Consider the following 26,427-nt stretch of genomic DNA (forward strand, 5'->3'; position numbering starts at 1 on the left):
TTTAGTCATTGCATGGTTAAAAGCATCCTTCCAGAAATATATCAGGGTGAAAATTATTTTTCTGAGTATCATCTCCTCCTGTCAGTATTAACCCTTAGCATTCAAAATCTGCTAAAGTGCTGATAAAGATTCTTGTATTTTGTTTCTCAGCCATCCCTGACTGTATTCGTTTCTCTCTCCTTAGTCCTTGTATAATCCATTGCTTTATCCCTTTCCCCCTTAATTTTCCATCCAATTTGAAATTTCTCTTTAGCTTTTGCCACCCACAGGGCATTCCGCTGCTTTGCCAGTACATATCCCAGAACATACTGTGGATGAGATGCTCAGTAGTCTGTCCAGAGGGTCAGTGAGGCTCTGAATCCCTAGAGGTGTGCAGGTTCAATGAGCTGTTGCTGTTGGCTGCAGATTGGAGCTCCCAGCTGCTGCTGCTGCTGCTGCTGCTGCTGCTGCTGCTGCTGCTGCTGCTGCATTGACTTGAACATGATGCAGACCAGGAGGTTTTTGTGTCTGCATGCAGTGGGGTGGGTGGGTGGGCGGGGAGATAACAAGAAACATCTTTGTAACACATTCCATTGCTTACTATGCAAGATTGCTATCACGGTATTTCCTCTTGGTTCTGGCTTTTAAAATACTGTATTAGCTGTTAAATATGGGGTGTCAGCCTGACACTAGGGAAGAGATGTTATTTTTAATACAGATTTCAACACTATTTTACACCTAACTCTCAATACATTTCCGTATTCCCCACAAACATTTTAATTCCTTCCATTCCATATTAAGCCAGCCATTCCCTTGAAACTGCTGGCAGAAATTATATTGTATTCTGGGGTAGCAAGCATCTACAAGGTTTCCTCCTCAGTTTTTGCAGACCACTTAACTCTTCTCTCTTACCAGAAGAGACCTCAACAGTGGGAAGTTGTTGGAGAGACTGAAAATGAACTATTGAAATAAATAAAACTATTTAGAAAGCCCACAGGATCAAAGATCATTATCCATTTGTTTCCTTTCATGAGAATTTTGAATGAAGTTAGAAAAATCACCGCAACTGAAATCTTCCGCAGCACAATGCAGCTGTTGAATGTAATATTCAATTCACACATTGCCTTTTGACTGGTTTTTTTGGTGCCACTTTTGAGCAGAATAGTGTTGTAGCAAGATTCGTGAGGGGGTTGGTAGAAAGCAGGGTTTACCAGAAGGAGAGGGAGAAAGGGGATACAAAATCATGGAGGGAAGCTAAAGGGTGGGTATCAAAGGGGAAATTGTGTGGGGAAGTGTCCCATACAGGGAAGTAGTGAGACGGGGAATCACTCGGGGAGAGAAAGAGAAAAGGAAAAAGGAGTGCACTAAGGAGACCAGTCATGGGGTGCTGAAAAAAATACACAGGCACTCTGCACATGTACAGAGGAGTTTCTTTTGCACCCAGAGAGCTTTGCCAGATGTGTTGGACAGAGGATTAGCAGAAGAGGAGGAAGGAGGATGTAGCATTGGAATATGGAAATGAAAACCCAGATACCAAGGAGACGCAGAATAGATGGGGCTGTCTGCTTCAGAATTTGGTGGGTTTGTGGAAATGGGGCTTAGCAGTTGCAGTGTGTGGGGGGGAGATAAGATCCAGAAGACTCTGTGGGGGTGGTCTGCGTGCATGTGGGGAGGTCATGGGAAAGGAGGGGAGAGAAGGCATGGGGGAGAAGGGGATGCAAAGCAAGGCTGCAAAATGGAAGAGATCCACATCAAAATTGAGACTGGGAAGGTTCAAAGGAGGCCTACCAATTGCATGGAGTGGGGAGAAGGTCTGGCATTATCACGAGGGAGGGGGAGGTTGTGATGTGTAAAGGGAATGAGGAGTGGGCTTACTCAGGTTAGTCAAGAGTGGGAAGTGTTAACAGTGTGAGGTTTGAGGTGGGTGGGGCTAGTGAGCCACACAGCTGCCCCAGGACAAAACGAAATAGAAGATACAGTTAAGCACCTTCAATATGATGAGCAGCATGACTGGTCCTTGCCAATCGGGAGGAATGGATTGATGAAGTGGAAGTGCTCTTGTTCTCCTGGGTTCCAGGATACAGAGGCAAGGGAAAACTGAGTGTAGTTTTTAAGAAGGCCAATTTGGTATTGTCCGCATTTGGGCATTCGGTATTTCTCCTTTTAGAAACTCCCATCCTTCTTGGATTCCCTGCTCATTGAGTATTTCTGACCACGGGATCACACCCCCTAGCTCCTTCAGCTTTTTGAAATTGGCCTTCTTAACGGCCACATTTGCATGTGATGCTTAGTCAAAACATGAGCAAGCATGAAAGAGCAAGTGTACTGGTTCACAGTCAGAAAAGTGTGGCCACTTTGCTCCCCCCTTGCTGCACAACCGGGATCTGAGCCATGACTTAGTGCTATGTGTGAACCCAGACTTTTAGTTTGTGTCTCCCACAAAAAAACGTGTTTGGTAAGTGCAAAACAAACCTTGTTTACAACTCCTGGTTTGTTGGCTGTAAAACAAATCATGAACCTAAGTTTACACATAGCCCTAAGCCCAGTCATGACACAGTAGCATGGAAGTTGTGCGGGGGGAGGGGAGCAAATTAGAAGCTGCAGTCCTACTTTGTGCCATAGTTTGGCTTAACGTTGTGAGTTAGCCAAGCCAACGCACGTCCCATTGGAGAACAGTAGTTCACTTGCAGTACAGTATCTGATTATGATGCTGTATGTCAATAAGGCTCTGACTTTTGTGTCTGCATAGGAATGTTAAAAATGGGGGTGAATGTTTAGCATGCAAATGGCCCTCACTTCAATCCCTTGTCTTCCCAGAATAAAAGAAAGAATCAGGGCTGGAAACAGCCTGTGCCTGATACCCTGGAAATCCACAGCCTGCCTCAGAAGGTAGCACTGAACTTGATGGGCCTGTGGCCTGGCTCATTCCAAGGCAGCTTTGTGTGTTAAAGAGGGGACTGGTGGCTCTGTTCGGCTTGATGGGCCACAAGCTGAAAGGCTAAAGGTTAAACGTTGAGGGCAGTCCTTCACAGACCCTGCATGACCACGGTGTGTGGCTCCTTGCTCTGGCCTCTTGCCTCAGCTTAGAGGAAAGCAAAGAAGGTACAGGAACCAACCAACCCCCTTAGAAGAACTCCATAGGTGTATTAAAGGATGTATTGTTATTGTTCTACGGTAGAATTAAATGGAAGGATGTGGAAAACTATGTTTTGACTGCTACACTGAGCAATGATAACAATGAAAGTCGCAGTGTGTGTGTGTGTGTGTGTGTGTGCGCGCGCGCATGCAAGAGGGAGAGAGAAAGTACAAGGTGTCATTCTAGAAAGTGAGTTATTGCTACAAGAAGGGAGAATTTTACAGCTTATAGACTTGAGTAAAAATGTGAATAGTAATAAGCTCTGTAAAATAAAAGACCTTGAGAAGATTCAGCCTCTGCTGTTATAATTCATGTTGGATGTCAGCTTTTCAACCATTTTCATTCTTTCTTGCAGAAAGGGGTCATACCTCTGAAATTGCCAATGCTGTTGTCCTATCTGAAAGCAAATTATATTACTAAGATTAGGTCACAAATTGTCTAATATTATACTTTACATTTTCTTCATTCAGTTATTTTTTACTCAGCCAGGAAGTGGAAAGCCTTGAACTACCCCCACGAATCTATCCAAGTTTTGCATTCTGTTGACAAGTAATAGTCCATAAACTTTTTTCAGTCACCTAAAGACACTTCTTTGCAGATTTGCAAAGCTCCGTTCTTCTCTTCTTGCTGCCACAAAGATTTGATGAGAGATTATATGTGTGAAGGAAGGAGAACTAGCAATTGGGGGGGGGGAAACCAATGAGGAATAGAACACTGGGTGAAACATTTCCTAGGCATTAAGTTTGATTAAGAGACTGTGAACAGTTTCCACTGTTAAATCAAGGAAAATAACATTTCTTCTTTTTAAATTCCATAGAGGTACTCACATTAGTTTATTCCAGTGAAAATATCAAAGAGCCCTGTGGCACAGCTCAAAGACTAGATTTGCTACCAAAACACTGAAATTTGTAATGAATTTGAAGTTTGTCCTCAGGCAAAACATCTGAGAGGAATTTGGAAAAAAGCTAGAAAGCTTCAGCATGACAGCAAAAAATGTCTCAGTACAAAGAGCTCCACATTTCCCCGAGTTGCTGCCAGGTTTTGCCAAAAGTGTAATTCAAGGCACATTTAAAGGTTCCATCTGAGAAATACCATTTCTATGATTTTGGGGGGAAGTGGGGGGGGGGAATGTTTGGCTGAGAGCAGTGACCTTTCTCAGAGAGGTTTCCCACACCGCATTTAAATACCAGCTCATTTATATATGGTTTTATATATGGTTTTGCCAGAAGCAAGAAATAGATTATTTTAAAATATCATTATATGGCACAAGAGTGAAGATCAAAGGTAATGATGGTGGTGGTAATGATATAATTATATGTACCCATCTGACTAGGTTGCCCCAGAACGGCTGTGATAAAACAGAAACTTCTTATAATGAATTTCTCTTTAGATGTGAGGAGCTATCCTACCCTCCACACCTGCTGGCAAATCAAGGATAGCAAACGACCCCCCACACACACCTCATATGTTGTTCTTCTGGTTCAATGTGTGGACTCCATGGATTGGCATGGCTGGCCATGACTTCAGGCCCAGATTTATTGCTCTGATTCCAACCAGTTGATGCTCCTCTGCATCTAGTCTCTGGTTCACCTTCACTGTGCGACCTTCTGGCCCAGATGAGTCCCCTTTCCATACAGACTAGCGCCCATGGTCACCATTTACCTCTGGCTTCCTAAAAAACTGTCCCTTCCCTTAACCAAGAAGTGTGCAGACATTGTTGCAGATCTTTTCACAGTTGGGCCAATATTGTAGTCTGCCGCTTCCCCCACAATGTGATCCTGAAAGGGAAGCAACAGCTACTGAGGGAGCCAAGAGTGAAAGTGGGACATTGAGATCAGGGCAGTAAACCATCATGCTTGAAGTTCTTCAAGGGTCACGAGGTCTGCAGATTGCAAGGAAGCCAATCTGGGGGGGGTGATGGCAGCAGACGATTCCTTTCCAGCATGGCTTCTGGGCAAAACTCACTGTTCAGATCTTGTAGAAGATTTTATTTGATTCATTATAAAATCTTTCTATGCTGCTTTTCATTCAAACGAATCCCAAAGCAGCTTACAAACAATAAATAACTAGAACATAATAGAACATCTACAAATGCATCCATTACAATCTACAAAACACTGCCTTATTAAAGGCAACAACTAAAAACATAAGCTAAACATCACGATTAAAGCAAAACACATATTATATGATTATTAAATCAATACAACATTTATAATCTGTAAAACAAAATAAAAAAGCAAAAAATAAACTAGGCACTGTTAAGTTCATACACACATGTGAGTCATACACGTGACTCACAATCATTAACTCAGCTCATTAAAATGCACAGATGATATATTCACCCCCAAAAAAGATAACATTTTTAACCATGGTATCAGTCATAGTCGGTTTTGTATTGTTGTGTGCTCAGAATCCAGAAGAGAGATATTATTACAATTAAGCCTGTTTTAACACAGAGAGACAGATGCCAGAGGTCTGTCTATAAGCACTTGCAATAGGAGCATATGCATGGCATCAGATTTACTAATACTTGCATCCCTGAGCCCTAGGCTCTTTCTGAAGCTGAGGGGAGGGAATGTTTTTATGTTCTAACATTTTCCCTGGGTAGCAGCAAATTGGCTGGCGTGCATTTGTCTTGAGCTGAACTGCACAGAGTCACTTGAGAGAGAGAGGGAGGGAGGGAGGGAGAGAGAGGGAGGGAGAGAAGACTGGCGGCTGCAGTGGGAGGGTGGGTAGAAAGAGAGAAATAATTTTTAAACTGCAGCTGTGTAGCTAAATTACATGTCTGAAAGTTAAGAGATGAAAGATATGACGCTGATGCATATGGACACTGTTAGGCAGGCTGAAAAAGAAACTTTGGATGCAAGAGTTCTGCTTCTGTCAGGAGCAGTGTTTTATTTCTACAATGCAACACAGGTTGTGTCCTAGGGCAGGATTAAAGAAACAGGCTCAAAATAAGTCTTTTTGATAGCTACAACTGTATCTGCAGCTTCACAGACCTCAGAGTTAGGAGCAATTACCGTAATGTGGAAGCAGCAACCGTGTGGTGGCCCTTAAGTTACAAGAGCAATAGTCTTGCTGCCGAGGCCATGGCTACTTCAGCAACATCTGGATACAGAGGGGAGGGCTGAGTCCCATAGAGCTGATGGGGGAAAAACATTGCCTCCCATGCCAGCATTTGCCCCAGCAGTCCCAGAATGGTGTGGGATGGAGTCATGCAAAATGGTAGCCATGGCCCTGCAGAAACTGTCCCACCAGTTCAGGGGTGTGTGTGAGGGACAGGGAGAAGTCCTGCCAGTTTTCCTTTAAAGGTTACAAAGGATAAGGTTACCAGATTTTTTTCAGTGTGTCCGGGGACACTTTAAACAAACAAACAAACAAATGTTTGGGATGTTGATGCTGCAGCGATGATGGTGGCAGGGGGGTGGCCACCGCCTTGACCTCAACTGCCACGTTTCCCCTTCCTCTGAGGCTTCTACAGTGGTACCTAGGGTTAAGAACTTTGCTTCAGGATGAGAACAGAAATCGTGCTGCGGCAGCAGCGGGAGGACCCATTAGCTAAAGTGGTGCTTCAGGTTAAGAACAGTTTCAGGTTAAGAACGGACCTCCAGAACGAATTAAGTACTTAAGCAGAGGTACCACTGTATCTCCTTTCTCCATGAGCCTGGGCAGCCCCTGAGTTGTTGATTCATAGAATCATAGAATCATACAGTTGGAAGAGACCACAAGGGCCATCGAGTCCAACCCCCTGCCAAGCAGGAAACACCATCAGAGCACTCCTGATTCTTTTCTGGTGGTGGTGGGGAAGCTGTGCGCCATGGGTCAGGCATGGAAAGCGGAGAAGGAGGGTCGAAAACGGCAGTGGCTGTGAGGCTCGGGCAGCACAATGCCTCCCTTCCTATCGGAGCAGCCCCAATCGCATTCCTACTTGCGTGAAAGGGGGGGGAGGGAGGCGTCACACTAGCGCAGCCTCATCCCAACTCCTACTTGCATGCAAGCAGGAGGGAGCAGGGATCTTCATATCGGAGCAGCTCCAATCCCATTCCTACCTGTGTGCAAGCAGGAGGGGGCGGGAATCTCTCACCTGGGAAGGAAGGCTTCCTACTGCCTAACTGAGAGATCCCCACCCCGCTCCTGCTTGCACGAAAGTAGGAGTCGGGAGGTTGCTCCGATAGGCAGCATGAAGCCTCCCCTCACAGCTTAGTTGCTGGGTCAGAGAAGGTGGAGGCAGCCCAGAAGCTGCATCTTAGAGCCTCTGCACCACCATCATATGGGGACTTCCGAGCAGCTCCTGAAGCCAGCCAGAGCCAACTGCTCCAGGCTGCTGAGACTGCGTTTCCCGGGGATGTTAGATGAAATCCGGGGACATTCCGGGGATGGAATTTGTCCAGGGATTTATTCGCAAATCCGGGGACTGTCCCTGAGAAATGGGGACGTCTGGTAACCCTAACAAAGGAGCAAGTTATGGAGACCCTTACTGTCTTCCTCATTCCTCCCTCCCACACACTTGGGTTTTCCACTTGGGGCATAGCATGTATGTGCTTTTCCCAAACCCCACACCTTCTTCCAGGGCAAACTCCATTCAGAAGTGGGGATTACTGCTGGCTGAGCCTGGCAGAGGGAAAATAACCCTTTAAAATAGAGCTTGATTTACACCATCCTTTTTGCCAGTGAAACTTCTGCTAGGTGTCTTGATCATGCGACTGAGCTGAAAGGACTTTGGGGCAGGGCTAAGTCTGCCCCTCTTCTATCCTGCCCCTTTTGGAGGGCTTACTCAGGCCTTGGCCCAGACAGCTTATTTCCACTTTTCTCCATCTGAGCCAGGATGAAAGACTTTGGATGGACATCTGCCTATTTCAAACTCTGCTAATTCCAGCAAACTGTGGGTTTGGATTGCTCTCTGTCTCTTTCTACTTACCCTGTATCATCCTGATAATGGAGACTACCGTGGCAGCTATTATCTGCAGGCACTGTGCTGACCAACTATGGGAGAGGAGAATTACCTCTGTGCCTGCTAACAGATCAGTGCTGAGCCCTGGGGGGAAGGAGAGGGCATCCCAGTTTGGTCCAGAAGCGCAAGGAGAACAAAACTGCTAAGAACTGAACAACACAGACACTTCATGTTATGTTTCAAAGTGCATGGGGAAATAGAAGCTGTAGTTGGCAATCCTAGATACCAATAACACACATGAAAATGCAGTGATCATCTGACTAGTTTAAAATAGAAAAAGCAGCTTGTTCATTAATTAAGCTAGACTACAGAAAACACTTGTAAAATGCCCGTGGTTGTGTGATTGCTTTGCGTGTGGTTATCTAGGACTGAGTTACTGTGAGGCACCTTCATACTTCATTTAGGACCTTACTGATTTTTTTCTTACGGATGCATGACTGGGTTTCCAAGGGGTGGGGAGTATTTCAATTGCCTTGCAAGCAGAGGGTTTTTATTATGGCCCTAAAATCTTTCCAGACAAAGCTTTCCAGACAAAAAGAGAGCACCAAGTTCCTGGCTATGGAGTGATCTGCTAACCTAGAAACAAGAGAGGCAGAAAGCCAGGGCAGACTTGTAGCATTTCAGCTTTTGGACAAAACATGGATTTTCCCATAACCCAGACAGAAGCCATCTAACCTCATCCAGGAAATCTCTCACCTGGGTGTAATAATGCTTTCAATGAAGCATAAATCAGTGGATCTGGAAAGTCATAGTTTGTGATGCCATCTGGTCGAGCACTAATGAACCTACTGGGAATGTTGGTCTAATACATCATTATCACTATGGAGGGCAAGCGATTCACAAACTTTTTGGATGAAAGAAATTCTGCCAGTTTCCAGTCTTTCCTGTGGTGCACAGAAATCACTTTCTTTTTTTCCTTTCAACTACAGTGAAAACAAACTTAAAGCCCTTGTCCTACACTGAAGAATGCAGAGTTCACCACTGGCTTTTGACTATCATAACTTGCTCAAGAAGCATGGCTTCTAATAGTGAACTCAGGTAGTGATGGCAGCTACAACCGAAACTGCTGAGAAACAGCAGCATGCTCGTGGTGGAGCTCTGAGGTCCACAGAAATGCAAAAACAAATAAAATGTTGTTTTTTATAAATAAATTTAAAAAGTCAATTGAGGACTTGGCCTGCTCAGGCGGCCTACAAGGGTGAGGCCTGAGGGCCACATTCCATTCTGGGTGACTTTCCAAGGGCCGCATGGCAGCACTGGAGGGAGCCAATGGCAAAAGTGGGTGGAGCAAGGAATGGAAATGGCATGCTAGTTTCTGCTCACGCTCACCCCCCTCCATCCTGCATCCAGACAAGCAGGAGGCATGACATCTGAGCAAGACACCTGCATGCCAAGCAGAGCTAGTGAGGGGGCGTGGCCTGTGGAGAGGAGGTGTGGCCTGAGGGACAAATAAAGAGGTTTAGAAGTCCCTGCCCCTCCCACTTTTGTCACAGGAATGCAGAGCAGGGGTGGGGAAACCTGTTTCAGCACAATGGCCACATTCCCTCATGGGCAACTTTCCAAGGTCTGCGCACCAGTGGCGAGCCGAGCCCAGGGCAAAACGTGGGTGGATGAACAGATGTGTCCACTTGTATATGGTTTGGGTTACCTGGTAAGAGACTTTGATTTGTTTTCAAACAGAATTTTAAGTTTTTATTTTGTGTTTCTGATAATCAAGAGTAGAATTGGCAGGTGATGACTCTTCCTACACCTTCTAACCTTCCTACAGGTCTTTCAGTATGGTGTGGATTTTGTCTTGTCTAACAGTAAAAAAAAGGTGGGGGGAGAGCAGGCTTATGGTGACCTTTAGTGAAATGGTCATCGCAATAAATCCCAGTGCTTGCATTACTGGAGTATTGATGTTTATGTCTCTGGTACACCATCTGCCTTCCTGGAACCCAACGTATTAACAGTCTCTCATCTTGCTTTTACAGAGCAAACATAGTTTTGTTGCAGCAGACATTTGTAGACATGTGGACATAATGAAAGAGGCATATGGGTCAAGGTTTGGCTGGAAAAACTGGCCATATTTCGGATAGGGAGCCTAGATCCCATTTATCATTTATCTGAAGTGCCATGGTTGCATCCATCTCCAGAGCTCCATCCATTCCGCATCTGGTAATGACTTTGTCTTCTGTTGGCATAGTCGGGGGGGGGGGGGGTCATGCAGTTACTGCATAAAGCTGTTGTGCATGTTCCGCTGCTTGTGTAAGTACTTCACTTCAGCCAGGACTATTTTCCTGTGGTGCAAAGCCACAATTCTGGGGAGGGTTCTCACCATTCCAGTGACGCATCTTGCTGTTGATACTGGCAAATATGTCTGTGCTTAATATGAATGGCAGAAACTGCAATATACACCCACAAACAAACACCATTACTATTGCTGCAAGTACACCAAATGTTTTATGTGATCCAAGTGTCTCTTGCATAGCTGCCCAAATCAATGGCCTGTTTCACATCTGAAGAGCCACGGCACTAGGCTAGGAGAACCAAAGGACTAGTTTAAAGCAGTACAGAGATGTTCCTCATATGCTGCAGAAGTGCATTCCATTTATCTGTCATTATTAAACTATCCTTGGGACATGCGGATAAACAAATCCCTACCACAAGTAGTTATGTCAGTTCTATTTTTAATCCCAAAATACATCTTCTAATTGAAGGAGACATCCTGATAAAAATCCTCTAGCTAAATAAGTGTTTTGGTTTGTATTTTGAGGAAGAGGGCAAAGGACAATTCAAAGGCTTGTGCTTGCATATATCAAAGATTTAAATTGCCCTTTTTAAACAGCAGTCATTGTGGTTTACTTGTTTTACCAATGTTATTAACTCATTTCAGACTTTTTTGAAACCTGAATTCATGTCTGTGACATGCATCTACCATACCATAAAGACATTATGTGGAGCCAGTGAAGGACCATAGATATCGGTCCTAAATATCATATGTGCTCTGAAATATAGGGATATTCCCTAAATGTCATCTCTGTCTTCGTATGTGTGTGTGTGTGTGTGTGTGCAGTTTTTAACTGCCAGCATGATTTCCCATTTAAATTACCAGCCCTTCTTCCCGTGCTACTTTGAAGTAAAGGGGTAAGAAGGTTCAGTCATGGATCCCCCATATCACATGTAGTTTAACCTTTAGACTGAACAGAATTAATTCATATCGGTGAATTTGATATAATAGTAGTGTACTGTAATGTCTATTTCTCCTCTAAAATAAATTCTGTGCTGTTTTGCAAGGGAAGTGTTGCATTCATGCTTTGTTAACTGCTTGCATTTCTTTTACTGAAGTTGGTGTTCCTTTTTTGTTCTCTCTTGAGCAAGAGTACAGTGGTACCTCGGATTACAAACACTTCAGGTTACAAACTCCGCTAACCCGGAATTAGGTGCTCCTGGTAGCAAACTTTGCCCCAGGATGAGAACGGAAATCACGCAGCAGTGGGAGTCCCCATTAGTGAAAGCATGCCTCAGGTTAAGAATGGTTTCGGGTTAAGAATGGACCTCCAGAACGAATTACGTTCATAACCCGAGGTACCACTGTAGTGCCATTTTCCGGAGGAAGTATTCCTGCCTCTAATAGCTTCCCTGACTCTGCTTGTTAGCCATGCTGGCATTCTCCTGGTCCTGTTTGTCCTCCCCACTCCCCTGGCATTCTGTAGAATATATTCTATATGAGCTTCTGTTCTTGAAGTTTTGAACAACCCTCTGACATTCCTGAAAAATTTATCCTTTTGTAAAAAATGAAGTTGAGAGGTGATCTCATTTGAGGGGAGTTTCCTCTTTTGAAACCAAATGTTACTGTGTTGAACTTCTTGGCCATTTCAAAATATGTTGAATTCGACAGCACTCTGACTGCTGTTCCCAGTCAGTTCAACAGCACTGACACATCACAGCAAGATGCCAGTTACGATTAAGAGCCCCCACCCCCTCTCATCTCTTGTATGACCAGAGCTGTTCTAGGTTGCAGTTATTTAGGGAATCTAGAAATTTTACCTCATTGTCATGACCAGAAGAAGGGTAATTTAAGGAGTAGATGATGGGCAGTGATTAAATGGGAAGTGGACATTGGGTGGGGACTATGGCCTGGGCGTCGGAGCTTGAAGTCCCTCCAGAACTTTAAACAGTTTTTATGCTGGACTGAAAGATGAAGCTTTGACTTGGCCTGGAATCTGCCATTTTGATTTTGCTGCCCTAAATACCTTAAACCAGGTCTGTGCTATATGGTAACTAAAGCTTTTTATACTGCAAGCAACCATGCAGTTTAAGTTGTGATTTACATTAGTATTGAAAAATTGAACTACTTTTAAAACTGGTGTTAATTGAACTGGAAGCTGAAATTTTCAGCTGAGTCTTACTCTTAGGCTTTCATTAAATGCTGTCCCTTTTACCCTAAAAAACTGAAACATGCGTTGGAACTAAAAGAGGGCATGTGTTGCGGTGAGACCTGGAGACTGACCTCCTGGTTGTGGGTGGGTTGATTGGTTAGCCACAACACTCGATTGATAGGTCCCTCGGTGTTGGGTTTAATCTGGCCAATGGGGCGCAGTCTAAACGGAGTGAGGGACCTATATATACCCATGCACGTGACCCAGAACTTCCTCTTTCAGCTCGTGCATCGGAACACCCGCCCACCTCTCCCTACTTTTAGGGCTTTGCACTTGACCTTGCTATTCCGTCTTGTGTCGCCTGTCATTGGGACAGGGGCATGGCAGAAATTTCCCCACTTGGCTGATTGGCTGATGGGAGAGTGTTCCACATGGCAGGTCCACTACCGAGAAGGCCCTCTGCCTGGTTCCCTGTAACTTGGCTTCTCACAGTGAGGGAACCTCCAGAAGGCCCTCGCCGCTGGATCTCAGTTTCCGGGCTGAACGATGGGGGTGGAGAGGCTCCTTCAGATGGTATAAGGTGCTTTTGCTGATATGCTGTGTTTGGTTTTTGATAAATGTGGCACTGTGCATTATGGCCAAACATCTCCTCTTTGGTCTCATCTGTCCAAAGGACATTGTTCCAGAAATCTTGTGGTTTGTTTAGATGCAACTTTGCAAACCTAAGCTGTGCTGCCATGTTCTTTTTAGAGAGATGAGGCTTTCTCAGGGAAACCCTTCCAAACAAACCATACTTGTTTCATCTTTTTCTAACTGTACTGTCATGAACCTTAACATTTAACATGCTAACTTAGGTCTGACCTTGGGGTGAATTTGCTGGGGCGTCCACCCCTGAGAAGATTGGCAACTGCCTTGAATGTTTCCCACTTTTGAATAATCTTTCTCACTGTAGTATGATGGACATAAAATTGGTTGGAGATGGCCTTAGAACTCTTCCCAGTTTCATGGGCAGCATCACCTGCTTCTCTAAGAGCCTTGTCTCATCTTTCCTCCTTAGGATTGTGTTAAAGCACACCTGAATGCTCCAGACCAGCAAACTGCCAAAACCTTGGCTCTTATAGAGGTGGGCACATTTGCTGGTGATCAGTTAAGCAAGGACATTTGATTAGCAGCCCCTGTCTGCTACATAGCCTCTTAATTCCTATGGAAGCAGTAAAGGTGTACTTAGTTTTTCAGACATGATTTCTCCATTTTGACTTTATTGCTGTTAACTAAATCATGACACGGCATAATATGTCATGTGTGGTTGTTCATTTGAGGTTGTATTTATGTAATTGTAACACCTGCTAAGGAACAAGTGATTGCTATTACATCCTGATATGTAAAACCACAGAATTCAAAGAGGGTGCACTTACTTTTCCCCCATGACTATAACTATACAACCTTTAGAAGACACCTGAAGGTGTTTTATTATGTTTAATGTTTTATTATATATGTTGGAAGCTGCCCTGAGTGGCTGGGGCAGCCCTGTCAGATGGGGGACGGGGTAAGAAATAGTAAAATTATGGGGGTAATGATGATGATTGGTGGAATAGGGTGCCCCTGTTTTCACCAGAGAAATGTTGGAGGGTATGTTGTTAGTATTTTCACTATTCTGTGCTTGACAGATTTATGGCTTTTGTGGTTTTTGTATCTCTTACCTGTGCAGGGGGCAGGGTAACCAGGCTGCGGGGCCAAGAGAACAAGGAGGTGCATGTCTGTCTTTCAGAGGGTCCAGGTTTGAACCTGCTTTGGGCACAGATTTCAGCTGTGAACATTTAAAATTTAGCAGGCATAATGCGGGTGGTTGGGGAGTATGGCATGAAGGGTGTTTTCTGCTTTATAACTCACAGGTCCAATTTTCCTCCAGAACAGCAAGGGAGAGGCCAAAGACCCATTGTTGGGCTCTGTGGACCGGCCCGCTGTAAGGAAGGAAAATTTTCAGGTAACAACCATTGTTTTCTTTTTCTTGCATGAATATATTAACTCTAACTTTAATGTCAGAATTGCAGACTATGTCCATACCAGAGGCCTGAAAATGGCTTCAGTGTGGAGAGAAGCCTCTGGGTGACAACAGAAGGAATTCTGACTGCTGCTACAGCCACCCACAGAGCGCTGCTGCCAGCTCGCTCCAAGTGTGGATCATTTGCTTGCTCATCGTCCGTCAGCGCTCAGTTTTTTGTTTTATTTATTGCAACAGCAGAGAGGAACCAAGAGACATTCTTGTTTCTCTTGCTTCAAGCAGCCTGACACTGCAGGAGCAGGAGCGGCAGGCGAGTGGCTGTGCTGCACAGGGCTGGGAGCGGCTATCTCTGTGTCCAGACCCAAGAGCAATCACCCGGAGGCTTCTGACCACAGGGAGTCTCATTCACAGGGTTGTGTTTGAACTGGCACTCAGATTTCTCAGAAGCAGTTTATGTACAAGGAGTTTTTTATGTGATGGGGAGTATGGGGAGTAAAGAGCAGCTCTGACCCCTTTAAATAAGCTTCTTGTTTATGCAGTTCATCCCAGCTGTGATGGACCAGAATTAGGTCCACTACTAGTCCATCAGCTTTTCACTGCCTTTGAAATAATGCATGCTGAGTTCATGTTGAAATATATTCTCTTAACCCTTTCCAGGCCTAATTAAACATCACATAGATACACATTTAATTTCCCCCAATTGTTGTGGGAGGCGGGCGGTGGCTGTTACAGCCAAACCACTGGGGGAGTCATTGAATGGGAGAGAGCAAAGCAACACTGAGCATCTTTGTATTATTAACCCTTTCCATGTCAGCTGCTTTCCCTCCCTCATTTGTTACCATTACAGATGCTTGCTTGTACTTGCAAAAGTGTATTTGGAACTTAACGGGGGGGGGGGGGAGCACAGATTATTGGAGGGGGGAGATAAAGCAGAACAATACTGGCCATTGAAAGAGTTAAGCATCCTCTCTCCCATTTCCTTGCCACTTATTCAACCGTCCCAAAGCAACTTTTATGTAATAAAAATGGTTCTTGGATTTCTGAAAATGTAACATTGAGCATAAAATCCATTTTTTCCATGTTCAACTTGTCTCTTGTCCAAATATGAGAGCTAAGCACATGTATCAGCAATTAAAAATCTGACAGTTCCATGACCACATATTGTAGGCATCCTGTTTGTTTTTTTACTCAAGTTTGTCTCAGCGCACACCCTTCTGTTTTGATCAGACTGAGAATGCACTACTCACTCAACATCCAAATACATGTTCTGGATTGTTTAAACCCCACTCCCCCCCAAAAAAAAATCCTCCCAGGAAATGTGCAAAATGGAATTTCCTGGGGCATGAATGCAGAGATGCACAGAAGCTACTTCTGTTTAATCTGAAATTGCCATTTTAATTACTGAAATGTAGTATGTAGGGGTTTTGCTGCTAGTTCAGGTTCATCTCAACTTGATTCTAAATTGATAAAAAATGGCAATTTTCTCCCCACAGAAACAGTGCAAAAATGATTTATCTTTTTTTTCATGGATCAGTTTATGCACAAAACAATATGCTGGAATATACTGTAAAACTTGTAGTGTTTGGGGCCAATAGTGAGCCTTAAAAAAGGAGCAGCAACAACCCAAACGTAGCTTTTAAGCAACCATTCAAATGTGGTAAAGCACCCCTTCCTCCTCCATTGGCATCCACTTCAAACATTTCATTGACTGTCTAGCTAAAGGAAGGGAGAAAACTCTGATCATCCAACAAGACCTCACCCACCTCCAAACCTCTGTCCCTCACATAGCAAAAAGTGAGGTTGAGGAAGTATTTTTTAAAAAAATATTCATTGTTTCTGGTTCTGCAAAGAAATGTTAAACTGTGAAGTAGTAAATGTATGACATGCAAAATACAGTTTCCAGCTGAGCGCAGAAAAAGGGGGATGAACGAAACACGTGCCACCTCCCACAGATCACCTGCCAAAGAAATACCACACAAGTATGCAAGAAAAAGACGACATAAGGTGCTTGGAAGCTCCGGTAGAATAAGCTCTGGCAAGAAGAAAGAAATAATTGAGACAACATCCAGAAATAAACGGGGGCCCAGATGGAAACAGAAATGGAAGGGGAAGCATGGGAGAAAGGGGAAGGAGAGGCAAAAACCCACTTGCCATTGGCAGTGGTTTGATCAGAACTTTCTCCTCATCTACAGATTATTGCTGGGTAGGGATAATCTGGATTAAGGAAGGGGAAAGTGTGAGGCAACAGTGATTCCCAGGAAACATAATATGGATGTCACACATTATAAATGGTAGAAGCTCAAGAAGTTTATGGGCCACATTAAAGGAAGAGATGGCTATACCTCTTCCTTTAAGGAGCAATGGTAGCAATCCTTGGCTAGTTGGATGTATCTAGAGACAACCCTCTCAGTAAGGAAGGGAAGGCAGAATATGGTTGTCATTCGGAGCTGGAATGTGGACTTGGCGCATGATGGACACAATCCAGCAGGAGCACAATCTATTCTTATGCCATTTGTGGAGCAGACTTCCCCAAGATTAATTAGAGTAAGTGGGATCTGGTGCACCAGGCACCAAAATATATAGGGCTAGCATATATAGAGCTAGCCCTAGCAGAGACAGAATGTTTTGTACTGAAAAGAGACTGCAAGGCCCCTGGAGGGGGCAGGAATTGTTCTGTATTTATTGCCAATCAGTTTTCTAATCTAACCCTCCTAATTGCTTTCCTTAGCTGAAAACACCATCTAGACCAATATAAATATGTAGATTCCAGAGAGCTCTGTTTAATAACATGGAGCTTGAACATAGAACTCTATTTGTTTGTCTCTGCTTATTTATGTCAAGATCAATTGTAATTAAAGATGAATTCAGCTTCAAAAGAAGCACTTTAGCTGATCCTTCTCATCAGGAGACTCCCTTCCTCTTCTGCCCCTCTCCCCCCATGCATACCTTGACAGACACAGGTGGCACTGCGGTATAAACCACTAAGCCTCTTGGATTTGCTGATCAGATGGTCAGTGGTTCGAATCCACACTCGGGAGGGGATGAGCCCCCGTTGCTTTGTCCCAGCTTCTGGCAACCTAGCAGTTCGAAAACACACCAGTGCAAGTAGATAAATAGGTACCTCTGTGGTGGTGGGAAGGTAAATGGCATTTCTGTGTGCTCTGGTTTCCATCACAGTGTCCCATTGTGCCAGAAGCGGTTTAGTCTTTCTGGCCACACAGTGGCGTAGCGTGGGGGTGCAGGGGGGTCGGTCACACCGGGCGCAACATCTGGGGGTTAGGGTTAGGGGGCGCAAATCCATGGGTTAGGGAGCACAAATCCATGGTTTAGGGGGTGCAAATTACTTGCCTTGCCCCGGGTGCTGACAACCCACGCTACACCACTGTGGCCACATGACCCGGAAAGCTGTCTGTGGAGAAACACCAGCTCCCTCAGCCTGAAAGTGGAGATAAGCACTGCACCCCAAAATCGCCTTTGGCTGGACTTAAACGTCCGAGGGTCCTTTAACTTTACCTTGTGATAACAGCTCCTTTTCCAGCAGACAATTGCTCCCCTCCAAAAGAGAGAGAGTGAGACTTTTTGATATGAATTATAGAAGGTTTTGTGACACTATTGTGGCAGCAACAAAAGCTGTCAAAAATAAGAATTATTAACCACAATATAATCTGGACGGACAGTGCTGCTCATTCTCCAGGGAACTGATTCCATATGGTTTATTTTAAACATGTTATGTAAACTGTGGGAATAGGCAACAAATTACTAAAAGGCAAGGAATAAGGAGAAGTGCTTGCCTAATTCCTGAAGAGGCATATTTCATTTCATGATTTTCTTAAATCCACTTTCACAGATTAAGAAAGACCACTTTCAAAATACTCAGAGCAGTTCCACATGCCTCAGATAGATATTATTTGGTGCATATGTATCTGAAGACACCCTGATGTAGGGGGCACTCCAGAAAAAAAAACTTAAAAGGGTTTTTTTCTTTCAAAAATCCCGACCATTATAAACTGTGCCCCAGGCCTGATTTTTAAAAAGCTCTTTTGCAAGAGACTAAATTGTCTGATGAGCAGCTTCTTGACATGACTGTCATCAAGATAGACGGTTACGGCCAGTTCAGAGAGGGAAGCTGCTCTCCAGGACTGTGTGTTTGTATCTCAGCCCAGTGTTTTACTTCTCCCAAGAAAAGACAGTCCTGGTCTGGGACAGAGAACATCCTTGTCCGCTCCCACATGATCTAAAGTGGCTGGAGCTACATCAGAAGTGATCATAAAAAGCTGTTGGCAACCCTGCTCCAAATTAGTGACATCTATCCATTGTTCTAGGTGGCAGAAATGGAGATAATTTTAGCTTTATATTCATGCATATTTGTTGATTTATTTTAACAGTTGTCATTTGCTTTGAAGCCAGAGGAAACCTGGGGGGGGGGGGGGCGCTATAAATAAATTTTACTGCCAAAGATACGTAGAATGGTCACAAAGCACATTCATCACAAAGCACTCCTGTTCCATTGGATTCAGTTACACCTTATAAACAATACATTAAGCTGAATTCCTATTGATCCAGAAGGTAATAGAAGCCGCAACATGCACATTGAAAACATTTCAAAAATAAAAATAATTTGCATTATACCAAGCCTCTTTTGTTTACCATTTTACACCCCATCATTCTGCTTAAACATTATCCTCTTGGTAGCTAGTTTGTCCATTTTGGTGGCACATGCACTTCAGTTTTCAACAGCTGTAATTTCAGTTTGTTCTTACCCTGTAACCCCTTTTTTAAATGTTCAGTATGCTTGGAGAGCCTTGCCTACTTGTATACAATTAGCACAACCACACATTCTCTGGGCTGCATCCTGGGGTTTTGCAACTCTAAATTCTATTGCAGCTGCCTTGTTTCTCTGCTTTCCTGTTTGCTATGACTTGCCAGCCATGGTTAATTCCAGGTAACTTGTTTCCTTTTCTTTCTATGGCTGCTAATTTCTCTGGTCTATTTTCGGATTTGCTCTCCCTAATGTGCACAAAGCGCTTCTGATTGTTTACCCCGGTGCCTCCAGAGACTGACAAAGCCTCCGGGCTGCTGCTGTTTATTGTACCCACTTGGACTGTGAAAGGTTTGTTTTCAACCAGAGAAGCAGGTCGGCCTGAGTTGTGATAAAGACCAATGGTGCAGATCACCTTACCAACCTCTTCTGCTGCACAGTGTGAGATGAGGGCCCATTTTATATATTTATTTTTACCTTTCAAATTGATTTCACTTTCTCATAAATACTCATTTAGCTGTGGGTGGTGATAGTTCACTCTGAGTTTATAGGTGCTTTTTTGTTTTGTTTTTTGCTGTTGGTACAAGAGTACCTCTTCGATTTACTTCTCTCTTGTCTGCTAGCTGCAGCAAGTCAAAATTGCAGGCTAATGGTGAGGTGAGCAGCTTATAATATATGATAATCAATACTTCAAATCTGCTTTCTGTGATGTGACATAAAAAAGGAAAGCAAGGAAGGTGAATAAAAGAGACAGAAAGCTGCTGATGTCCCCCCCTCCCTTCTTTCCCCCCAGCCCAGTGGGACAAAAGCTTGGGGAGAAGGGGTAGGTTTTCCCTTCAAGGTCAATGCGTGCTTATTTCCTCTTAAAACCACTCTCCCCTCTTCATATTTAATTCAGTTGGTGCTAGGAATCCCTGGTAGCTCAAGTGGACGTTTAGTCAATACTGCAAGCATAAATACAAACCAGGATCGTTAGTTCACACGTTCAGAGGAAAGTAGTGGAGTCAGCCGTAGTGACGTAGGTCGGTTCTAGCAGCTGAGACCAGGCGAGCTGAGATGGTTGCCTCGGGAAATTATGGGCCACCATTCAGGGGGGCAGAGTGGGAGGCAGGCACCTCTGACCTGGGTGGCAGAAAGGGATACGGAGAGCTGCTCTAATGGCAATGGAAGCCCTTTCCTGCACAGGCCCCCTGCGCCAGGGTTTGGGGAGGCAGGGAACAAGGAATATCTCTTCTCATGAGCAGCTCTTGCTCATCTTGATGGGGTTTGCCCATGTGAGGTTTCCAGTAGAGCGTGCAATGTGTCTTTAGGAGTGTGTGCTTGGAGAAATGCCATCTGGATTTCCCTTGTCCCCTGACACCCAAATGTCTTGGACTGGGCTTGTCACTTAGGTAAGGTTTTGAAGTGGGAGGATGGACCACCTGCACAGAGAACAAGGGGGCTCTTTCTGGAGGGAGTGGTGAAAACAAAAAAGACTCTTTCAGCCAGTTTCTTTCTAAAAATGTTTTCTGCCTCCTTCCACCTTCAGCCTGTTGTCTGGTTTGTGTGGCTGCCTCCTTTCCCTGGTGTATTTTAAAGGGAGATCATCTTTAATATTACTCAGGAAGTTGCTCAGAAAATCCTAATAGCAGTGGACTAACTGGCAAAACTTGTATAATTGGATATGGTTTGGATGTTCCTGGTGTGGTTTGTAATGTGGCATTGTGACGTGGGTGGGGGGCAGGACTGCCATTCAAAAACAAAAATGCCAGTGATTCTACTGGGTTTGTCATAGTCCTCAGATGTGGCTTAGGTAGTTTGGAAACTGTTTTGTGAGCTGCTGTGGAAGCCATCAGGCCAAAAAGCAACACAGAAACATCAAGATACAGAAAATAAAGTAATTCTGTGAATCCCTGCCACGTCCACAGAGGGATATATTAGTCACTGCCATCCATAGACTGGCTTGGTACACATCTATGCATTGAAAGTTTCTAGTAGTAATGTTCTGATTTTTGTGTTTTTTACACAGTTGTAGAGTGGCCAGAGCAATCTTTATGGGATATTTTCATTTTTATGTATTTTGTTTTACAATTCTTAAATAATATATGGAAGGATGATAGTTCTTTTAGGAGATAATATGCAAAGTATTAAAGCCCTACACATGCAATCAGCTTATTTATACTCTGGACATCATCCAGCCAAGGTTAAGCACATAAGTCCCACTGACTTCAACCAAAGACAGTTAAATGTATGTGTGTTTAAAAGTCCCCATTGAAATGAACAGGGATTAGATGTAATTTAACTAGGACTATATTGTGTTCAGTGTTCATTTTTTGTTCTTTGATTAACAGGGCTTTACAGAATACTCGGGAAACAATTCACTTTCTTATTTTCTATTTTACTCCTTTACTTCTTTCATATTTATTCCTTTGAAAACCAGTTTCTAGGTTCTGTCACACATTGGTGTGTCCAGCATACCGAACCAGGCTGGGGTGTGTGTCATGATATGGAGATGAAAGTGGGTATCAATGCAGATGGAGGGGGGGTGATGGCCCAGGGCTCAATGGCTGACACTCAGCCCAGTGGGACAAAGTGAATAGCTACAATCAGTTGGGATACAGTAAAAGCTGCCCCTTCTTCCTTCCACTGGGATCGCCATGGACAGGGTTAATTAGCTCCTATGTTAGCTATACCCCTTAGTCCACCCTGTTACTTTTTCTCATGCTACTGAATCCCTGCAATTCAGCCTTACCAAGAAATCCAAAGCACTGGACTTGGGGGATGAAGCTTGCCCCTTGCTCCTGTCACTGGGTGGTCCACCAGCAGGAATCTCATGGAAGGTTCATTGTGTCCAGGACACATTTTTCACATGTGCACACCACCCGCCCTTCCTCTAAATGCACTCACACATACACACTGCCCATTGTAACTCCAGGCATTCTGATAATTCTCATGAGAATATCATGGCAGAGAAAAGAAAATCCACTTTGTTAACGATTCTTGAGAAAAGAGAAGAAAGCAATCTGACTGGAAAATATTATCTGCTGTAAGAAAACGTAAATGTATGACACTTCCTAATAGTAAGTGCTGCAGAAATCAAATTTTCCAACAGATTCTTACCAAAACAAAAGCAAAAAGATAAAAGCCAATTACACGATCCATACTCATGTCTAATAAAACAGCTGCAATAGCTCTTTTGACAAGCTTGTACTCAATGCGCAGAAGCGGAAAAATTCCATTCCTGTGTTTTTTGCTAGAAAAGGAAGCTTTTTGAGAAACACTTTTTATTACATGACTGCCATGCAACAAAACATTTACAAACAACAGAGATGTCAAAGATGAAAGCTCAGCTTGCTTAATTTTTATGAAGTGTTTGTGTTTATGTAGAGTCAGCCATTCGGTCGGTTCGGTTATTGGTTCTTGTGTTAAAAAGTAATACCGATAATTCCTCTTGAGTTAGTTCACTACCATTTACTCTTCTCTCAAACGATTTAAGCAGTAGCGAGACAAACAGATTTCTACCGCAGATTAGTTTACAGATGAAGCTCAGTTCCATGGAGAGCAGCTCCCTAAAGGCCCCTTTCTGCTTCCTTTGGGCTACAGAGCCACTGATGTACCTTGAGAATAGTTCTAAATAAATCGATGGTCTCAACTTGTTGGTTTATGCAATGCTCCTGAAATGTTTTAATTATGATTCCTTTTGTAATGAGAATGGCCAGTGATCAAATAAGCAAGCTGTGATCTGATTGAGGCAGCTGATTAATGACTTTAAAAGCATTGTATCCCCCCCCCCCTGTTTGTTTTTGCAGAACAAGAGGAGTGTGTTAATTGCACAGATGAATGCCGAGTGCTTGGTCATTCTGACAGATGTTGGATGCCCCAGTTCCCTGCTGCCAACCAGGCTGAAAATGCAGATTATCGAACAAATCTCTTTGTCCCCACAGTGGAAGCTAATGTTGAGACTGAGACTTACGAAACTGTGAACCCCACGGGGAAAAAGACTTTTTGTACATTTGGGAAAGACAAGAGAGAGCACACTATTCTCATTGCCAATGTGAAACCTTATCTCAAAGCCAAACGTGCCCTGAGCCCTCTCCTCCAAGAGGTTCCCTCAGCATCAAGCAGCCCAACCAAGACCTGTATTGAGCCTTGCACCTCAACAAAAGGACCGCTGGATAGTTGCGAAGTCAAAACAGGAGCCTTGGCTGACCCCAGCAGCCAGTACATGACAGCCAGTGACAGCCAGTACCTATCTCCTAGTAAACAGTCCAGAGACGCTGCCTTCATTGCGTCCGATCAGATGGCCAGGGTCTTTGCTGAGGTGCATTCCCGGGTGAGCCGAGACTCCGCTGAGATGGACTCTGTGTTGGAGCAGATAGACCGTTCAAACAGGGAACTAGGGAGAGAGTCCGTGGATGCAGAGGAAGTAGTGCGGGAGATTGACAAGCTTTTGCAGGACTGTCGGGGAAATGACCCTGTAGCTGTGAGGAAATGAAACAAAAACCACAAAAGACAGCCTGGCATTTGTTTGCTTCTTCTGCTGAATTAAAAATAAAAAAAAAATCTCCCCTGGTTCTAAAATTTATACAGGGATGAACGAAGACCAATGCTGCTTTAAGGCTTTTAGTGAACATCTGAAGTGCCCACAAGTATGTTCTTTTCACTGCTCTATCTTTTTCCACAGATAACACTGGTTTCGTTTTTACCAAACTTTCATTAGAACGGCGTGATGTATGTTAACGAGAAGGAAGGAGGAGGGAGAAAAAGGATGCCACTTTGACAATCTAATAGAAAGATATAAAGGGAAAATAGGCAAATGGAACCTGATATTTTAGGACTGATAGTTGTTCACTGTTTATGTGTAGACTCCATAAAAAGCAGGGTGGAATAGTTCTCTGATAGATTTCCAGCAGTCATTATAGGCTTCTACTGAAAATCCCAAAATCAGAAACCAAGAAACAAAAAGTCTTGTGGTCAACAAGGCCCCACCAAGAATTAACACTCATTTGTGACAACCATTTCTGTATAAAGTTATCTGCCACCAAAAAAAAAAAAAAAAAGGAAAAAAAGAGAAAGAAACCCAAGAATCCATTCCATAACATTGTTCAGCAAAAATATTCTGGTCATTAGTAACACAGCTCATGTCATATTAAAGTTAAATGTGAAATGATAGAGTCCTTGTTTGTCCTGCACCTGCATAAACTAACTCACGTGGAAAGGAGAGGGGGGAAATGCTTTAGTGTCCAGCAAAATTTCTAGGCTAGCAGTATGTTTTAAACCTGAGGCATAATATGAGATCACAAATAATAATTACCTTTTGATAGGTAATAATAGAGGAGACAAATTAACATTATTAACACCTTTTGTAATTCATTTGTGGACACTAAAATAGCTCAAGTGAGTGCAAACATTTCAGACATCAACACAAATCCACACAAAACCATTTAAATGTGCAAATGTAAGAAGATTCAATGTGTTTACATCAAATGACATATTTTTATTGATTTATTGCAGATTCAGTGCATTTGAGCCAAATTGTTGAGTGTATAAGAGCTATATTGTGTATTTTATTAAATTAATATATAGTTGTGTTGCAAAAAAAAATATATTTGGGCTTATGATGTAAATGGCAAGTGTTGCCTCAGTAGCTGTCAAACTCTATGAGTTTTGTTCTCTCCTTTTCTTTCTTTCTTTCCCCCTGTGGAGTGTGGGAAGCAGAGCCTCAGAGCAGTCTCTTGTTTAATGTATGGTCTACCAAGTACCACAGTACATAATCTGTTCAAAATGTGTCTTGAGTGAGTTGATGGAGCTAACTGAACGGCCGACAAATACACCCATCAGTCATGGTTATGTGCAAGTCCTTGTAGAAGCTTCTGTCGCAACCCATGTTTAATAACAAAAATTACACTTGAACCAACACCTGGAACCTTGTTCTTTACTGAGCTTCGTCACTCACTCACATGAACACAGGCCGTCTGTTTAGATATCACAGTCATGGTTGAATTCTCAAATTACCCTAATATTTCAAAGTTTCATACTAGACTTCGGTTCATGGAGCATGAAAATGCTTTGGTGCCCATGTGCTACAAACAATCTTTTGTCTGGTTTCCTGGAAATTGCTGTTACATTGACTGAGGTTTCAGCTTGAGCTCACAGCCCTCCTTCTCTCTCTCCCATCATCCTCTATTATTAGAATTTTTGGTAATTTTATTCGCTCTCTGTCCATTGCACACACTTTTCTATGTGCTGTTCCGCATTTGATTCTTACGAAAGCTACGTTTTGAAATTAATGTTTTCTTTGAATTAAATTTGTAAGTACAACTGAGCACCATAAAACATTCATATATCTCCTTAGTTCCCCATATCTGTGTTTTGGGTAAACTGTGCAACATAGCAGCAATATTAAATATGAACCCATCATTTTCTAACTTTTTTTTTCAGTGTGAAAAGCAAACTTACTTCAGGCTGGCAAATTTCAGGCTTCACAGCCATTCTTTTACTTCAAACGCCACATTTTTCACTCCACCAAAGAAGTGAGAGAGTAGTATCAGAGGTGATGTTATGTTAGTTGTGCAATGGTTATCACATCCTTAAAAGCAAAATAGGACTAAAAATAATTCCCTGTCCTTGTATCTGAAAACAGCTCACTTTGAACTTGGTTTCCATCACACAGATCTTTGAATCATGAGCCTACAATACTCAAGTTGGGCTCTGTTATTTAGGAGCAGGAGCTGCCTTGTTTCCTGACATTTAAGATTGCTTCGGGGTGACCCTCCTTGCATCTCCTTGCAGCTGGCAGTGTGGTGGGGGCGGCACTCACCTGACCTCTGCTCAGTCACATCACTGCTGCTTTCTGGGAGATGGAGACGAAGGTGGGAGGTGGTGGTGAGGTTAGCATGGTGCAAACACAGGCAGGAGTGCCAGATTGGCTCCCCAGGTGCATTGCACTGCACTGACCTTGCCACCACCTCCCATTTCCCAACATCACAAGGTGAGATGGGCACCGCTGCCTCACCATGGCATCTGCTCTTGCCTCGAAGTGATGGTAGCAGGAAATGACAATTCCTTTGATATAGTTTTCAAATCACCTACAAATTGTGGAGTCTGGATGTCTCCTAAGTGACATTCTGAGGTCTGCATGTGCTTCTGCCCATGTTGAACGCCATATGCCCCAGACAACTTTGAATTGTTACCCGAGAGCCCATTATTGAATTAACAAAATGGCCATGTTTGATGTTTGAAGCTCCTCTTCATAATTAA

The 26,427-nt window shown here is 43.6% G+C and overlaps 1 protein-coding gene across 10 annotated transcripts in view; it reads left to right on the forward strand.

Annotated features, from left to right (window-relative positions):
* The window catches only part of PCDH17 (protocadherin 17), a 128,003-nt gene extending 103,757 nt beyond the window's left edge, over positions 1-24,246 (forward strand). For 3 of the 10 annotated variants that reach the window (XM_081907292.1, XM_081907288.1, XM_081907294.1), the window contains 2 exons: positions 14,337-14,411; positions 22,977-24,246. In XM_081907292.1, coding sequence (XP_081763418.1) covers positions 14,337-14,411; positions 22,977-23,662 — 761 coding nt within the window. In that variant the 3' untranslated portion in view covers positions 23,663-24,246. Of the gene's footprint in view, positions 1-14,336; positions 14,412-22,976 lie in introns of those variants that run through there. The other 7 variants (XM_081907289.1, XM_081907291.1, XM_081907293.1 and 4 more) reach the window with 5 other exon arrangements.
* The last annotated feature ends 2,181 nt before the right edge of the window (positions 24,247-26,427 follow it).

The sequence above is a fragment of the Podarcis melisellensis genome (genome assembly GCF_964234715.1).
Source record: "Podarcis melisellensis genome assembly, chromosome: 4".
Lineage (NCBI taxonomy): Eukaryota > Metazoa > Chordata > Lepidosauria > Squamata > Lacertidae > Podarcis > Podarcis melisellensis.